This window comes from Archocentrus centrarchus, chromosome 19 (assembly GCF_007364275.1).
Source record: "Archocentrus centrarchus isolate MPI-CPG fArcCen1 chromosome 19, fArcCen1, whole genome shotgun sequence".
NCBI lineage: Eukaryota > Metazoa > Chordata > Actinopteri > Cichliformes > Cichlidae > Archocentrus > Archocentrus centrarchus.
In genome coordinates, this window is record NC_044364.1 from 20,070,362 (window position 1) to 20,088,668 (window position 18,307).

Sequence of the window (18,307 nt, forward strand, 5' to 3'; positions counted from 1 at the left end):
AAATCCCATATAAAGGGGTAGCTGTAAACCAAAACCCTGAGCATAAAAAGAGGTTGCTGGCAGATGTTATCAGGTTAACAGATGAAATGTGACACCAAACAGTAAAAATAATCTCTTTAGTGTGTCCCGGGTCTACACTGGTTGGACGTGCCCAAAACATCTAACCTCAGTCCATGGTAAATGGACTAGTTCTAGTGCTTTTCTACTCTAGCTGAGCACTCAAAGCACTTTCACATGTTTGCATTTACCCATTCACACACATTCATACAAGCACTTCCTTCTTTCCAATTAGTAGATAACCTGCTCTACCTTCTGAGCCACAGCCACCCCACCCCCCACCCCACCCATGTCCAGGATGAGCCACAGCCACCTTACCCCCCCACCCCACCCATGTCCAGGATGCATCTTATTCAGATACCAGAATGACCTAAACTTGCTCCTTTCATTGTGGAGGAGCAGCAGATCTACTCTGAACCTCTCAATAACCAAACTCCTCACCGCTGAGCACAGACACCCTTTGGAGGAAGAAAATTCTGCCTCTTATATCCAGCATCTCATTATTTTGGACCCTCTTCAGAGTCATCACCACAGGTAAGGGTAGGAACGTATATCAACCGGTTCACATGCAGCTCTCTCTGCACAACAGACCAGATGCTGCACCAGTCAGTCTGTCAACCCCCCCCCCCCCACTTGAAAACAAAACCATTCCTCCACTTAGAGCAGGAAGTCATTCCCAACCTGAAGTGGGTATTCCACTGTTTTCCACTTAGACGTGCTAATCTTCATCCATGCCACTTCACACTTGTCTGCAAACAGCCTCACAGTGTCCACAAAATCACCAAACCTGTCACCCTCTACCCCTTGACTGCTCCTTGAAATTCAGTTGCCCACAAAAGTTGTGTATAGTAATTGGAGATGAAATTAGTAATAATTTGATCTCCAATCTAATTTGTCAGCAGAGCGGAGAGATCAGCCTCGACTGTCTCACTCGTTCCTGCTCCCCAATTTTTTTTTTTTTCAAGCTGACTGTAAACAGGCAGGAAAAAAATGCAACGGAAGAAACAAATTCTGCCAGGAAGACTCATGGCTAAAGTGTTTGTTTTTTTTAATCATGTGTGTGTGTGTGTGTGTGTGTGTGTGTGTGTGTGTGTGTGTGTGTGTGTGTGTGTGTGTGTGTGTGTGTGTGTGTGTGTGTGTGTGTGAAAACTTGGCAAAGCTTTTAACAGGTTTCCATGACATTACTGAAGAGTGCAACTTTCATTCAGCTCTGTCTCACCCTCCTACGCCATCATGTTGCGGTGCTAATGAATGTCTCAGCATCAACACACACACACACACACACACACACAGAAGCCATTTGTGTTTCTGAGCCAAAGCCTCCCACTCTTTTATAGACACATGCAGTCAACCATGTACCGTGGACATTAACACTATTAGATGAACATACCTGAGAGAAGTGTGTCTAAGCATACAAACACACACAGTAAAATCTCAAACAATAGCAGAAGAAGCTTTTCTTTTCTGAGTTAAATTTAATAAATAACCCTCCTGAGAATCATAACTTTTCTTTTCTACTCATGTCAGAAACTCTTAAGATTACATCTCCATCACTCCCCACAGAAACAAACAACTCAGCCATCTATAAATATGCAACATATTTGTGCGCATTTATGGAACAAGCAGTTCGGAGGTCAGGAGTTTGAAGCTGCTATGGAAGCTTGTGACAGAACAACGTAGAGCCAGCTACAGACTCTGAATTATTTACACAATACAAGTAAAAAGTAGCAGAAACACAAATTGTGCAGATGAGATTCAAAAGAAGAGGCGGTAGCTTCTTCTGCCATCTTTGCTCTCGCTGAATTGGCCCACATATTTAAATGCAGGATCCTTTGAGTGCCATGTTCCTCTCTTACAATGCGTCTGCCTCAGAGAGCTGCCGGCGTGGCCGTACACGCTCAGCTTTGTTATGACTTTGCTCTTTGCAGGCAGAGAAAAGGCTGACTGCTGGAGACCGTTTCATCTGTGCAGATAAAAAGAGGAGAGACGCTGACTGACAGCTGGGGACATTTATAACACACACCTACTCATTGTTAGCTCTCAGATAAGAAGCTTCCAACTGTGCTAGTCATTCTTGTATTTCCTCCTCGCTCTCTCTGTGTGTCTTCGCACTCACGGGTCAGTGTGTGGGAGGCTGATGATCCCACCCCCCCCCAAACTTCCTCACCGCTGTTATTAGAGGAACGACTGACCACAAAGCCAACAACAGGGAACTTTTATAACAAGCCCTGAAATAACAGAATTACCTTCTACCTGTGATTACTGCAGTGACTCACACCTGCTCTGAGCTTTGTATGACATTAAAAACACGTATTGTGAAACCGCACACCAGAGTGTGTTGTGGAAGGTGGAGAACAGGCTTAAAACGTGTGAAATACATTTAACATGTGGACTGTAGCTGTACACAGAACAAGGCAAAGAATACATTATTTTGTTCTTCCTGTTGACATGAAATAATATTAATACAATTACTACTACTACTGACTACTAGTCACTTGCTGTCTTCAGATTGATTACAGTGCATCATGATAGTCATATCAGGATCTGCTCTCAGTCTACGACTGAATAGGGTCAAGTTGGCAATCACATGCAATCTGTTTGTGATAATATGGCGATTAACTGTGATACACTGATGAGATCTGCAAAAGTTCACACTAACTTACATTCAGCGTCCAGGAATTTAGAAATTCCTCCTGCTTGTAGGCAGGTTGCCTCCCACCAAGCAACATGTTGCAAAAGCAACCTCTGGGTGACCAATAGGTCATCGCAACTACTTGAAATGTGAAGAAATTGAATGCAATCACCAGAAAACCGCAGATTTTTCCTAGTTGCAAAGTTGCCATTGTATTTTTACTCTAGGGTGACTGAGGGAAAAAAAAAAAAAAACTGGTGGATTACACCAAAAAAACTAACAGTGCACCTAAAAGTAACCTTGATTATTATGAAGCCAAGGCTTTAAACACCAACGACTCAGAGCCGGTGCTTTTGAGGACATAAATCATGGAGAGAAGCATTCATCATGCATGTGTTTATTTTCCTATCTGAGCCCACAGCGCACCACTGTGACGTCCTTTGTGTATGTGGGTAACATTTCAAACATGAATTATGATCACATGCCCCTGACAAATGTTGACATGGATCAAAGGTAGAAAACTGCAATGATACAGTTTCATTTCTGTATTGTAAACAAGCCTTTAAGATAAATCTGTGTTTTACTGTCTGTAATCAAACCTTTTGTTGTTTGATCAGCTGCAGGTTTTTTGGTGCTGTGTCATGTGTGCGAAGGCACACACATACACACACACACACAGACGCACATGCACGCACACACAAACACCAGTTTGCTGGAACTTGTAAACATTTGTACACAACAAGCCTTAACAAACACAGTTTAACTGACAGTCTGAACAGAAAAGTCTACAAAATACACACACACACACACACACACACACACACACACACACACACACACACACAGACACACACACACTCTCTCTCTCTCTCTCTCCCCTTCTTTCCTCCTTTATCGTCCTCTTTCCTTACTTGCCTTCTTCCCGTTTCTTTCCTCTGTCCTTTCCTTCTTTCTTTTTCTCTCCCTCTCAATTTTTCACTTTATTTTCCTTTCCTTCTTTCTCACCTTGTCTCATCTCCTTAATCATCAAGACATACTTTCTCTTTGCAGACTTTCCTTTTTAATTGTTACATCGTTAAATGCATTGACACACGTTATTATCTCTATACATTTGGAGATGAGTGGGAAACATTTTAAAGTGGCAGTAAGCCTACATATCTACAGGCTTCATTCCCAAAATGATGGTAATGCATGTAAAGACTTCCAGAAATAAGTTAACCCTGCTCTGTAGGTGGGGAGATTTCAAACGGCTCCGCTTCTCGTCCACAGAGTCCAAAATAAACATGTAGGAGCAGCGTTCAGTTTTTACGTGCCGCATTTCTGGAAGAAATTTGCTGAAAACTTGACGTCTCCTCCCACTCTTGGTTATTTTAAATCAGCATCTTTTTACTTTACTGCTACCTTTGATTAAGTTATACTACACTTTTATTTATTGCACTATGTGTTTTATCATTCTCCTGTTTTATCTTTCTTATTGCATTAGTGCAGTAGTTCACACATTCATCTAACAAGCAAAAGATTCCTGATTTGATCTCAGAAGGACACACAAATCCTTTGGGGGTTGTAGGAGGAAAGGTCCCTGGCATGAAAATCCAAATCCGGTGTGCAGAGCTCCCTGCTGTGGCGACCCCTTGTGACTGAGGGAGCAGCTGAGATGAGTTTTTATTGCATTTCAGCTTATTTTTGTTTCCTGTTTCTTTATAAATCCGACTTACACGCGTGCTTTGTTTGCTGAATTGTGCAGTCGTTGTTGTGTAGCTTTTTGCTCTGGCGAAGCCACAAACTCAGACTCGCTGAGTTGATGCGGCGCTCATGTTGTTGGTTTTACCTTCACACAATCTCTCTGCTTATGTTGCGCACACAGAGTGAACCGTGCAGACACACGGTGTCACACTTCAGGTAAACAATTCAAAGTATCCACTCCCAAAGTGACAAACGTTTGTTTGATCCACGGGCAAAAATCAGTGTGAAAAATGAAACAGGAAATAAATAATTATACAGTCAGCTTCCCCCTGTGTGTGTGTGTGTGTGTGTGTGTGTGTGTGTGTGTGTGTGTGTGTGTGTGTGTGTGTGTGTGTGTGTGTGTGTACCAAAAGGCTCCATCTGTCACTCCAGGTGGCCACTTCCACCTGGGCACACACAGGCTTACAAATGATCACTGATCCAGGCTGTGTTCAGTGTGGACAGACAGGTTGGACAAACAGAAACACAGAGACAGATTTTTCATGTCCGCTCGCTCCATCGCTGCACGTGCTCATTGGTTACTGTCATTCATTATTTTTTTGATCTGCAGACTTTACTTGTGCGCTACGCGCTCACTGGGCTTGCTGCACAGGTACGCAGGTGTTTGTTTCACACTCTGCTTTTCTGTTATTTTACACGCCGCTTTCTTCCCTTTGTAGACACGTTTCTGTTACACACTCACTTCCTCTCTTTACATGCATTCCCCGTGTCTTCTCACATGTTTCTTTCTCTCAGTTGTTGTCTATATGCACTCACTTATTTCTTTAACAAACACATTTGTTCCCTATACACCAGCTCACTTGTTGCACACATGCACTCACTTGTTCTCTTAAGAAGTACTCATTCCCGGGCACAGTGCTGTTTAGTAGGCCTCCCTGTGTACCTACCCTTTATGCTCATGGTGTCCTGTGATGTTGGTGTTTTGACACCGAACATGTTTCCCTTTCAGAGACCTCAGAAATCTGCATTAAGAGGCCAGAGCAGCTGCAGTAGCAAAAATCGATGAGTTACATGGCATAAGATCAGACTTTCATGTTTTGGACTTTTTGCTTCATCTTGCTCGTTAGAAATAGGCACTAAAAGGCTACTTGGAAAGGTTTAGGAAAACATCACGGTTTGGGTTAAAAGATGCTCCTTCACAACAGTAACCCTGGTGAATCAAAGATGATGAGTTGAGAGTGACAGATCCCTGTCAGCAGTGCTATAACCCATCAGCACACAGCTGCCTAAAGAAAACCAGCAGCTTTGACAAAACGGCAGTAATTGATGCCCGGGGGATGAGAACTGGATTCCCTTACACACTAGTTGAATCTGGAATGCCAAACTATGCACTATACAAAGCAGAGCTTAGAACAGATCCTTAAAATCAAAAGCCTTACTTGATTTAAATTTGGAGAGATTTCTTTCCTTCATCTTCTCACGCCTCGTTTTAAGTTTCCCTCTGATCACTAATTCTGGGCACTCAGCAGTTTCAGCACAGACCTCAAACTTGCAAACAGAGCGAACATCTTCTCTTTCAGGCGGACCTGAATTTCATGCTGAGGATCATTGCTGGTGATGAGCGCTCAGACGGTGGCTACAACCAAACAGAGTTTTACAGCATACGCTACAGGAGGAGCAAGACTCGGAGAATCCTCGTTTTCCAACATTCAGCGACTTTTCCTCCAGGGTGTACTTCCTGAGATGTCTGAGCGGGAACTCAGAAGTGCAGAGAATGAAAAGTGTTGATGCCATCACAGCATCCACACTGAAAATTGGTGGTGCACAAGACCCTGAACGTGAGACTGGCCAAATTTAAATCAGGTGTGGCTTTTGATTGATATAGAGACAAACTAGCTTGACTTTTTTAAACCTGCAAACTCTACACACAGCTGCAGTTAGTGTTGTGTGTTTGATAAACCCTCTGAGGTCTACATACCCAAACCCTGTGCTGTCAGAAGATGTGATCTGTAGCTTTAAAGATTGCTGTAGAATTTGAAGTCTTGGAAATCAGGCTACAAAAAACATTTTAACTCATCAAAAATCTATTTAAAAATCTATTTACAAAGTGAATAACGTTAACGGTGATATAAAGTTCATTAAGGTTAAGTTTTAATATAAAGTTAGGGTGACTAAGACCTCAGAGGGACTTCACAGTCATAGGGAACCATTTGCCTTCCTATGCACTTATAGGCCAGTTTTTACAGAAAACACAGCAGCTATCCAGAAAAAACCAAAGATGTACCGACCTGCTGGATGAATGTGTGTGCTCCATGGGGACTAAGTAGCAGGATGGCTCTCCTTAATGTGTCTCTGTACCGATTGAGCTCTTCAGTCCTCATGGTGGTGAAGAGGTTGGTGAAGATTTTACTGATGTTCCTGTCCACTCTCTGCAATGCGACGTCGATGCCCTGGCGGGATGTCTGATCGAGGAAACCCTGCAGGCCGCGGATATCTGGAAGAGCAGGAAGTAGAAAAGGTGGCAAAAGGTCAGATATAAACAACTGCTGATGTGCTACTAACTAACTATGGAGGGGGGGGTTAAAGGAAAAGATCGTGACCAATCAGAAAGCAGCAAAGAGAGACATTTGAACTCTACGAAGAGCAACGGCTACAACGCCAAACAGATGGAAGTAAAACTTTAGACTGCTCAACTGATCCGTGCAGTCATTTCCATTTCAAAGTGACTTCTGTGTGGCATCTGTCATCTGTTACATCGTCCCGACTTTGTCCTAATTGTTAAAAACATATGCATCAATGACAAATGTATACAGGATATGAAGAGCCATTAGTGGCCAGCACACAGCAGGAATACCAAACAGCAAGTTCAAACTGCTTCTCTCAGATCTCTTTTTACATACATGACTCACTGATGGTGTATATGAAGATGAAAATCCAGTAGGGACCAAAAAAGGAACGATTATAAAAATCTAAATTTCCTCCACTGAACTAACAGGAAAACACCTGCATATAAAGATTTTTTTTTACAGACACAGAAATTGCGAATTGTCAATTGAACACTTTCACTGCTCTTGGCCTAACTGTGGCCATGAGTAGACAGAAGGAAATCGCAGTGTGAGAGAAAAAAAAAATAACACCCACATATTCAAACAGCTAAAACAGGCCTGTAATTGCATTGAGTTCAGATACAGAAGAATAGCAGTGTTAATATAACAGAAAGAAAGTTGTAGGGAAAAGTCAGGATGCAAGGCAGGTGAAGCATGTGACCAATACACAGCATACAACCCCATTATTCTTCCTAGGGCAGCAAATACTTGGAAACTAGCATCTCAGTGATATACACAAGGTGTTCTTTGGCACCATGGCCTTGACGCGCTAATATCAAGGTACTGAATTGGGTAGGCATCACATCTGAATCCAGTGTGTACCCTTACAGTTGGTGCCAATTTTTCAGGGGCAATAGATTAATATGACCAAGCATAATTTTACCCAAGCCAGGACCTTTTCCTGACCTGAACAAGTGGTAAAACTGATCAAACAGAGCGTGCAAACAAAGCCAAACTAACTGCGAGACACAAACAGCAATGTCCAGGTTAACAATCCTGTGATTTATGCCACCACTACCACTCCTCCTGCCTCCCAGTGTTGACTTTATTGCTCTTTCACATCACTTGCTACAGGTGTGCAATAGTACCTCAGCTGGTGCATCATTAGCACCAACACCAAAGAACACCAAGAGCATATCTTTTGTTGGATGAGGAACCACGTTTGGTAATGTAAATGGACATCAACATTGGCCTCTTCACACCTCACTGTAAGGCTGTAGAACTGCATGGATTTCTCCCAGCCAATCAGCAAACACCAGGTTATTCCAGAATCCAGGAAACTGGGTGCTTCTCCCCCACCTACTCCCATACCTGTGGTCATAAGATCAAAACTAGCAGTGGTAGGCTGATGGAAGCCATGGATTATACAGTCCAACAGTTGTTCTAAATGTTGTCAAAGGTGTTTGTGTAAGATTTCTGGAAATTTGTGGTATAGAAATGGCAGTCCATTTTCAGACATACACTACATACATCTAGTGAGCCGTACTTGTGTTATTAAAAAAATAGTCTACACTCCTTATCAAAATCTTAAAGACCAGTTAAAAAATTGCAAGAATATTCATTTTGCACTGTTGGATCTTAAGAAGGTTCTAAGTACAGCTTCACGATGCTAAAAGAAGAAATCGGCACAAGAGACAAAAACTTTTGAGCAGAGAAATTTTTGAAAACTGCATTTACACTTTTAAGACCATAGCCTTTAAAAGCCAAAAGCTGTGCAAAAATTTGGATTCCATGTCATTTTCTGTCAAGTCTTTACACTGTTAAGACGACCTGATGGCAAAAGCAAAAAGGCTCACCGACTTTGAACGTGGTAGGATTGTTGAGCTGCATAAGCAAGGCCTCTCACAACGTGCCATCGCTGCTGAGGTTGGACACAGTAGGACAGTCATTTTGCATTTTTAAATGATCCTGAGCATTATGGAACAAAAAAGTCAAGTGGTAGACCCAAAAGAATTTCACCAGCGCTGAGCCGCAGGGTCCCATTGGCTGTCCGTCAAGACACGGGACGATTCTCTACCCAAATTAAGGCCATTACTGGTGCTGACTGCAACCCAATAACCATCAGATGGCATCTACGAGGGAGGGTCTTCAGAATCAAAAACGTCTTCAAAGGCCACGTCTTCTTCAACGCCACAAAATTGCCCATTTGGACTTTGCAAGGGTGCACCAAACATGGGACATTGAAAGGTGGATGAAGTTTGTCTTCTCTGGTGAGAAAAAAATTAACCTTGATGGACCTGATGGCTTCCAATGTTACTGGCATGACAAGGAGATCCCACCTGATATGTTTTCTACACAGCACAGTGTGTGTGTGTGTGTGTGTGGGGGGGGGGGGGGGGGGGTCATCATGATTTGGGGTGCGTTTTCCTTCAATGGAACAATGGAGCTTAGGTTGTGCAGGGGCATCAAACAGCAGCTGGCTATGTGGAGATGTTGCAGCGGGCATCCCTCATGACTGAGGGCCCTCGTCCGTGTGGTAATGACTGGGTTTTTCAACAGGACAATGCTGCAGTTCACAATGCCCGCCTGACAAAGGACTTCTTCCAGGAGAATAACATCACTCTTTTGGACCATCCTGTATGTTCCCCTGATCTAAATCTGACTGAGAAAATTTGGGGATGGATGGCAAGGGAAGTTTACAAAAATGGACATCAGTTCCAGACAGTGGATGCCCTTCGTGAAGCCATCTTCAGCACTTGGAGCAACGTTCCCACTAGCCTCCTGGAAACACTGGCATCAAGCATGCCTAAACGATTGTTTGAAGTGATCAACAAGAATGGTGGAGCTACTCATTACTGAGTCCTTTGTTTGACACTTTGATTTCTATTTTGAGGGGGTTTTCGGGTTTTTTGAAGCTATGGTCTTAAACTTTTGATCAGCTGAAAAAATCATGTTTGAGTGTAAATGCAGTTTTCAATAAATTCTCTGCTCAAAAGTTTTTGTCTCTCGATTTCTTCTTTTACCATTGTGAAGCTCTACTTAGAACCTTCTTACGATCCAATAGTGCAAAATGCTAATTTTTGCAATTTTTTTAACTGGTCTTAAGATTTTGATCAGGAGTGTATTACAAACATAGGATAGTAGTAGCCAATAATATACAGTACCAGTCAAAATATTGGAATTGCCACAAGTTCGTTTAACATTATAGAGAGTGATATATTATACATGTGATCCAGAGAGAAATTGAGATTTCAGACTATAAATAGTGAAATCATTTTATGACTTAACTTCTGTATTCTGATATGTATGTTATATTTGTGAAAAGTGTCAGCTAAGAAAAATGTTAATAAATAAATGAATGTTTCACTGAATTTTCACTGAAATTTGAATGTGCATGTATTTCAGTGAGTGCCCTATGAAGGGACGTCTCTAAAGCATCAGCAGGGTTTGAAGCCCTGACTTTTTTTTAATAAAAACATATTCATATGCAGATTTCTGTTTATTGGAATTGAAAAAGAAACCAACACTTATGTCAGTGAGTGTTCAAAGCTCAGCAATTCAAAAGTCTCCACTGAACTTTATTTGAGCTTTGCTGATTTTTGGACATCCTTTGGGCATTTATTCACCAAGCGGACAAAAACACACTATCACACAAAAACAAAAACAAAAAAACAAAAAAAAAAAAAAAGGGAGCTGTGATGCTGAAATGGAAGACATGTCCAATCTGACTTGTCCTCAGCAGATCTGACTGAGACCATCATTGCTATTGCGAGTCCAGCTCTGCCACTGAACCAGATAGCGTCTATCCATTTGAGAATATCGTTTTGCAGACTCGTCTCCAAACTGACAGAGAAGTTTCTTTTTCTGACATTCAGACAAGGCAGCTGTGTTGCGTTATGCTCCGTTATAGCTAGTGACAGGTTGTTTGGCCTGAACATCTCTTCCTATTTTCCCTCCTCTCCTTTCTCCTCCCTCCATCTTCCTCTGTCTGTTAGCACTGACAGCTGGCTTGTACCGAACCCTGAATGACTCTGACCACCGCTCTCCACTCCTAGAGTCTTTTTTTTTAAGTCCAGCTGTTACATCTCATCTTCTCTACCTTTGGAGAGTTTTTTTTTTTTTGTCACATTCACATTTTCTGTCTATCCACTCATCTGTCAATCAGTCATACTTCTCTGTCGCCTGCCAATCACTCCAGTGGACCATACACTTAACTGTAATATATTTCATAATTTAGAGCCCAAGGATATTTTCTCACTGATTACAAAAGCATTACTACAGACTAAAAACAGCTCGCCACGTATTATTTGTGAAATTATCAATCGTTTTATCTGTCTTGTGGAAATTATTATTATTAAAACCACAAACAGAGCTACATACTGAGCACTTTTTTCTTAAGCAAAGTATAATTAATTAAATTAAACCTGTCATAAGTGGTCAACATACACTATTTACAGCTTCACATACTTTTTGCTTCTTTATCAGTGTTGGTTGTACAAACACCGTAGGGAGCTTCACAGCCAAGCTGTCAAGTACTGTGCTCTGTTAAAGCGTATCGTGCCTCAAAGAAACGCACAAAGTGTCTTTTGTTATCAGTGAAGGACACGCACCATTTAGGGAATCACAAGATGGGTGCGTCTTTTGCAAGTTACATTTATGTTTGATTGCAACGAACCTTAATGTGGTAAATGCTGAAAACACTCAGTTCAAGGCTTCTCAAGAAAACTTCACTGACCAGTAGATGATGTCACATTGGCTACGTCCATCTTTCTTGCTGCATTGGCAGGTGGCAGTGACTAATGGCTCTATAGTGTGGTGGTTTACACATCTGCTTGTTAAGTAAAAGACTGCTGGTTCGATTCATGCTGTAAACACAAACCTCCATCAGGGCAGCTGGTGAAAAACATGCTGTGGTGACCCCTTGTGATAAGAGATCAGCCAAAAGCAGCTTTCTATGCTGGCAGTATCATCAGCATAGAAAGCATCTTTTGTCATGCTCACAGTGTTGGGCACCAGTGACTAAAGACACCTTGTGCGTATGTCCAGCAGAATGAGACAGCCTGGAGTGAGAATATACAGAAGGGTTGAGGCTATCTGGCCATGGCTGTCTTGGCAGCTTGCCTTGCTGCTGCTGCTTTTGTACATATTCTGCCCCTTAGCCACCAAAGTTTGCTCAATACAGCTTTAAGAGTAGAGCAGGTAGATGGTTTTTAATGTCTTTTTCAATAAATCTTGATTAGATAATGCTACTGTTCATATTATTATTATTAATATTTACATTGTTCATATGTGATCTGTTCTCTTTGCATCCTAATAAAACATTAGGATCTACTTTAATTCAGGGTTTGTTTGTTTTTTAACTTACCACACATTATTTGCATTATTGTTAACCTAATATATATTCAACAACACATTTATATACTACAGTTTTCAACTATATGGCAACCACTTTCTCCTTCTCCCTACAATCTACCGCTATCAGCCATTCCACTATATTTTCAGCCGTCCTGCTCTCTGAGTGTCTGTCATCAGAGCTCTTCAGAAATCTGTTGGAGGGAAAAAAAAGAAAAAGCGCTCATTTTCTTGAGCTCAAGCACTGGAACAACACAAGCGGAGGGACTTGAAAGCAATTTACGGAGCTCCTCGCCAGCCACAGTTCAATTTCTCCAGAGCCACTTTGAGCAAGGCACTGTGGGGAACATACTCCTCTCTCTGCAAGAATGCCAGTACTTATCTCTACCCATCAGCGTCACACCAGCACCTCCTCTGCAGCCACTTGAAATTGGCAGGTTGACCACCAGTCACAGAAAACGCTTCAGATTCAATTAAGATTCACGTGATGTGGAAATATTCAGGCTGTCTCTCAGGCGCTATGCAAATGCTTAAAAGCCAGTTTGCCTGTAATGCTTAACATTTGCCTTGTTCAGCTGTGCAGACAACAATGCTCATATTAGCAAATATTATAAGATGAACTTTAAATTATGCACTATGCTGCACATATTTCAGCAGATAGATTTTTTGCATTTTTTGCCCATTTACAAAATATCAACTTTAAACAAGTGTTCTACGTTACCCAGACATACCCATTTTACAAGGTTTTCAAGATCTTTGTTCTCGAAGTGGCCACAGCCTAAAAGTGCTTCCACGGTGCTGTGAAGCAACACGTCCAAAATTTTCCAACTCCATTCATCCATCACACACAATTTTATGCCTGCTTTTCTTGTTGTCAAAGTTAGGTTATTTTTTAGTGTCTTTTGCAGTTGCAACTATAAGGTGTTAGACTACTTTGCTGGACAAAATAACAATTCCAGTTATGTTCACTGTGATGGATTATTGATCTGTGGCTGTTTCTCTGTAGCAGAAACCAAAGGCTGTGTGGAAAGAAGGACAGAAAAAGTTAAGGATAGGACAAACCAGTGGCAAAGCTGTTGGCCATTGGCAAGTCCCTGGTTCAGCTCCTGGCTGGCTTGATGTTTGCTGCACGTCATTCACTTGCTCTGTTTCCCAAAGTCTCATATCTCTATTGCATCAATTCAATAAAGGCAAAAAGCCAAAAAAACAAAAACACGCTCTAAAAAAAAAAAAAAAGAGAGAGAAACAGAAGCCTTACATTATCGTTTGGACAACAGCCACTGATGATATAAATCACCCAGGATTTGGATGCTCAAACTGTAAGGGTACAAGGGGACACTGTATGGATCTGCCTGAATTTTTAATCTAGATTAAAAACCTCTTTGAAAAACTCTCATACAGCAGTGAGTTTCCATGCATGCATCGTTTGGTCCTAAACTGAAAGTTCTAATTTAAATGAGTAGGTGAAATAAATCACCCTGAGCCAATATGCTGAAAGTATTATTAAACTAACAGAGACAAATTACAGAGTCCAAACCCTGGAGTTTAGGGGATAAAGGAGATAACACAAACCAGAATGAAGCTTATCTCACCTGCTGTCAGGTGACACTGCAGCAAAAGATGATCTTTAACACGATGTCAGTAATTTCACTACTGTATTTCCATTATGAGTATTTTTCACAAAATATGGATGTAAATGAAGATATCTGGGTTGATTCCAGCCTGACTGTCTTCTGCTCTCCGCCCAGATCACCTGCTGTTCTTGCCCTGCTGGCAGCCTCCTCCCAGGAACACATTACTACCAATCTCTGATCCAGACTGCAACGATTATTACATCAAGAAACCCTGACTCATCTCTTTCACCAATCAGCAGGCTACGTCTTTAATCTGGCACTTAAATAACACATACCAGATAACACATATGCACTTTAATCAAACAGTAACACACAACAGTATGCACATCAGTATCCAATCAATTATTAATGCAATGCAGTGTAGATGATGACACTTCAGAGAAATACAAGGAAATAAATATCCACCATGAGTTCCATACAGGTGATGCTGGGAGACTGGGCAGCTAATTAACCTTCCACATAACTCTGACTACTCACTGTTATAGCTTTTTGTTGCCTCTTCCCAACTTTGTTAAGGCGTTGCTTCCATCAAATTCAAAATGAGCCAATATTTTTCTTAAAATGATCCATTTTCGCAGTTTAAACATTCAACATGTTTCGGGGTTTATGAGATCTGCATATCATTGCCATCTGTTTTTATTTACATTTTACACAGTGTGCCGATTTTTTCAGCACTGGGGTTGCATGGCAGTTGTAAATGAGCACTCATGAGCACATAAACAGTCTTTATTCCAGAAAAAGACAGCAGCTAATTGGCTCAGTCACATCCTGTCTTTGCAGCCAGAGCAGCTCCAGAGTTGCTCTTTTAAGGTTCTGCTGCTTGGAACTATAAGGTTCATAGAAAGTGACATTTTCCTTGTGTTGCACTTACCTTAAGCCACCTTGAATAAAGTGCCCTATTAAATGTTTAAACTGTGATCAAAGTGGATAGCAGGTTACACCTTCCAGCCAGCCTGATATCAGACCTACAGTAAGTGTAGACTTGCTAAACTCCATTTCCCAAACCCGAAAGGGTCGAGAGGCTGCAGGAGACTCGTGTCCCTGAATGCCGGAGTCTCGCTCCTCATTGACTATGCCTCTGGTAATAAATGAGGAGGGAAAGTTTTCCTCCATGCCTCCACTTCTATTTTTGACTTGCTAGCAGGGGACACAAAATTGCCGCCACCTGGGAGGAGGAAATCGAACACCACTTGACAATTTACAAGAATGAGAAAGATGCTGAGCGTTTATGAAAATTTGACCTTTGTCATCAGCTGTTTCGCTCAAACACCTACAAAGCTTCATCCATTTTTTTTTTCCTTTTAAATATTTCACATCTGATCTTAAGCGTGTGTGTGTTCAGATTCTCATGACTGCCATCCATCAGCATGAACAGTTAAGGGTTGTTTTTTAATCTATTTTCTTTTTTTATATATATTTCAACAAGTCTCAAAGCAAAGCGAGCTTCCCCCTGGTGTTTCCCAGCATGCCGTGCCTGTAAATATTGATTAGTGGCACCCAGCAGTGGCTTGCTTCCTTTTCCACAGCTATGGATTAATTACAGGAAGAAGCCCACAGGCTGCAAATATTCATTAGTTTACGAGACAAAAGTTTTAATTAAAACACAGACATGATAAAAGTCTGCCCCGATAGAGACTTCACCTTCAAAGCATTCCAGGACATCTGTGGTCTCGCTGGGAGCTTGCAGTGTGCAACTTTCTTCACAAAAGCAAACTCTAAAACTGCAGGACGCCTGTAAAACACCTGAGTGTCAGTGTGACGGCTCTTTAGGTGTTAACACCTCCATCAGCTGAACTCTCACTCTTTAGAGGAACCCCAATGAATGACTGAAGGCTTTAAGGACAGTCTAGCTCCTTGCTGCTAAAAAAAAAAAAAAAAACATAACTCTATAGGAGGGTATAAGAAGAACAAACTTTAGAAATGGATGATTGTGCTGTACATACTGTATTTTGAGATATGCAGAGGGTTGATGTGACAGAGGAGGATGCTGGGAATAGGGTGAGACGGAGGCAGATGAAGGAAGATGATGTTGGGGATATGCACACTTTGCATTTTATCCAAATTGCAAAGCACTTTGTAAGCATGCATAAAGTGCTATACAAATACAATAATTATTATCGTATTAAAACAGGAAATATGTCACTTTAAAAGGGTTTTATTTTATTTTTAAAATCTGGCATTTGGTCTTCCGTTTGCTGATTGCACTCATAAACAAAATTCACCTCAAAAAATGAAATAACTTCAGAGGGTCGAGTTATATGAACAGGTTTATTTCAGGTGTGCTGTACTTAAGGGGGGTAAGCCACATGAACTTTGCAGTGTGCTGCAGCCAAAAAGCTCTAAATTATTTAAACACACTTTGGTTTGGCAAATTTCCTGTTAAAAAAACTCAGTTTTTCTTTTTTAAAACTGGGAATATTTGCATAAAATGTTAGGAATAAGTTTTGAGAGACCAGACAGAAGTTAGAGGAGCACTAAATTTATTAACAACAACAAACCTGGCTGGGAGTCACTAATGGCTGCAGGAGCCTCAGTCATTGTGGCCACACAAATAATGTAAAAACATTAAAGTCTAAACCCATCTGACGCACAATAGCATTAATAAATAAGAACATTCAAATGTAAAGATGATTGCGCACTAATTTGAATAATTTGTGGCAATTGTTTGTCATTACAGGTAATAAAATTAGAAGATTAAAGAAGGAAGGGCACTCTGACAGGGCACAAAAATGATGCCGTCATTGTCAGCACCTCCGACAAAAACTTTGAGTTCCTTTACTCTAAAACTCAATGGAAAAAATCATCATCCAACCTTTTCTTAGTTGGGAAAATGTCTCATGGAAGTCACTTTCTATTTCTGCCTTTATTATAATGAAATTTATTAAAGTTTGAATGTTTTCTTTCCCACACAGAGGAGCAGTGGACTCGAGGAAATCCCTCCCTGCAAATTTAATTGAAAGCGTCGTGTCTGACTTGGTTGCTTAAGCCGAACTTCTCTCTCCAGTCTTGTGAAGTGTGGAAATGCCTTGATGTGTGTTTTGTACACTTGTGTTTGCCATTACGCCTCCGTTTGTGCATATAGAGCAGCCGTGAACGCTAATGAAGCAGATTCCCTGAACCGTGACGGAAAAATCAAATCGAAAAAAAAAAAAAAAAAGAAAAAGATAAATCTGTGATGTAGTGGGAGGCGTTTCCCTGACAGCTCAGTTCATTTATCACAAGACTGGTGGAGAGGACATTTTAATTACCTACACACATCATGAAGAGGCAAAGAGGAAGAACAGTGAAATTTGGGAGGGACGAGGGATGAGATGGAGGAAAAAGAGAGCAATGGGAAAGAAGAAGAAGAAGAAGAAGAAGAAGAAGAAGAAGAAGAAGAAGAAGAAGGAGGAGGAGGTTTAGAAGGAAAAGAGGAGAAGAATGAAAGAGGAGAGATGGCGGCTTGTGTGTTTGTGAGGACGGATAATTGAGCCTTTTCATCCACATTGCCAATGACAGGTGTGACATTTAGCACTGGAACACACACTCTTCCCTCTGTGTGTGTATGTGTGTGTACAAGTGCTTTCGACTCTATATTCAATATCCATAAAACACATACACACACTCACACACACTCTCACACACACACTCACACACTCACACACACACACCTGCTCCAGCCTTTTACATCCTGGTAACTAATGGGCAGGAAGCAGAGGTGGAGAAAAGCTCTGCAACACCCTCACACACACACACACTTGTGTTTATGGTGCTTATGGGGACCTGATTTGACCTGAAGGACCACCTCCATCACGCACTGAGAACTAATTCATCCGTGTCATTTAAACCCTTCAAAGCTTCAAATATTCTATTAACTCTCTCTTGTCCTGAACAGTGTGAAGTCAGCTCACAGTGGGAGGTTCTCCATCGCAGCTTTAAGCCAAGCTCTGAGCTTAAAATAGATCTGTCACTGCAGTCTGTAAGATCTGTGTTGAGTAAGTGGCTAATTGATGGGATGCGTAAAGTGCATTTTGGACTTAAAGTCAGCATCATTTTTTTTTTCCCTCCCATAGTAAGAGGGCACACGTGCAGGAAAAGACGAGCAGCGATGTCGTGACCTGGGAGCACGGGTTAAGTAAACCTTGAGCGACTTGTCGGGAAATAAATGAATAAAATAAATAAAGACGCTGGTGTTAAATGAATGAAACTTTGAGGCAATGCGACTGATGTGACCACAAATGGAACGTGCATTCTTTCTAACAGCCAGCAGGGGGATATGCATAGAAGTCTGTGGGAAAATACCCTCAGCTCCCTCTGACCCCAGTAAACACTTTGCTGGTTCTACAGGATGCAGCACGATAGTACTCTCACACTTGTTTTTACTTTTATAATTGAATTACGTACAAGTCTCTATAAATTATTCC

At 41.4% G+C, this 18,307-nt stretch overlaps 1 protein-coding gene across 1 annotated transcript in view; it reads right to left on the reverse strand.

Annotated features, from left to right (window-relative positions):
- grid1b (glutamate receptor, ionotropic, delta 1b) overlaps positions 1 to 18,307 on the reverse strand; it is a 687,574-nt gene that overhangs the window by 219,891 nt on the left and 449,376 nt on the right. The window contains exon 4 of the mRNA XM_030755811.1: positions 6,661 to 6,866. Within this exon, the coding sequence (XP_030611671.1) occupies positions 6,661 to 6,866 (206 nt within the window). The remainder of the gene's footprint in view (positions 1 to 6,660; positions 6,867 to 18,307) is intronic.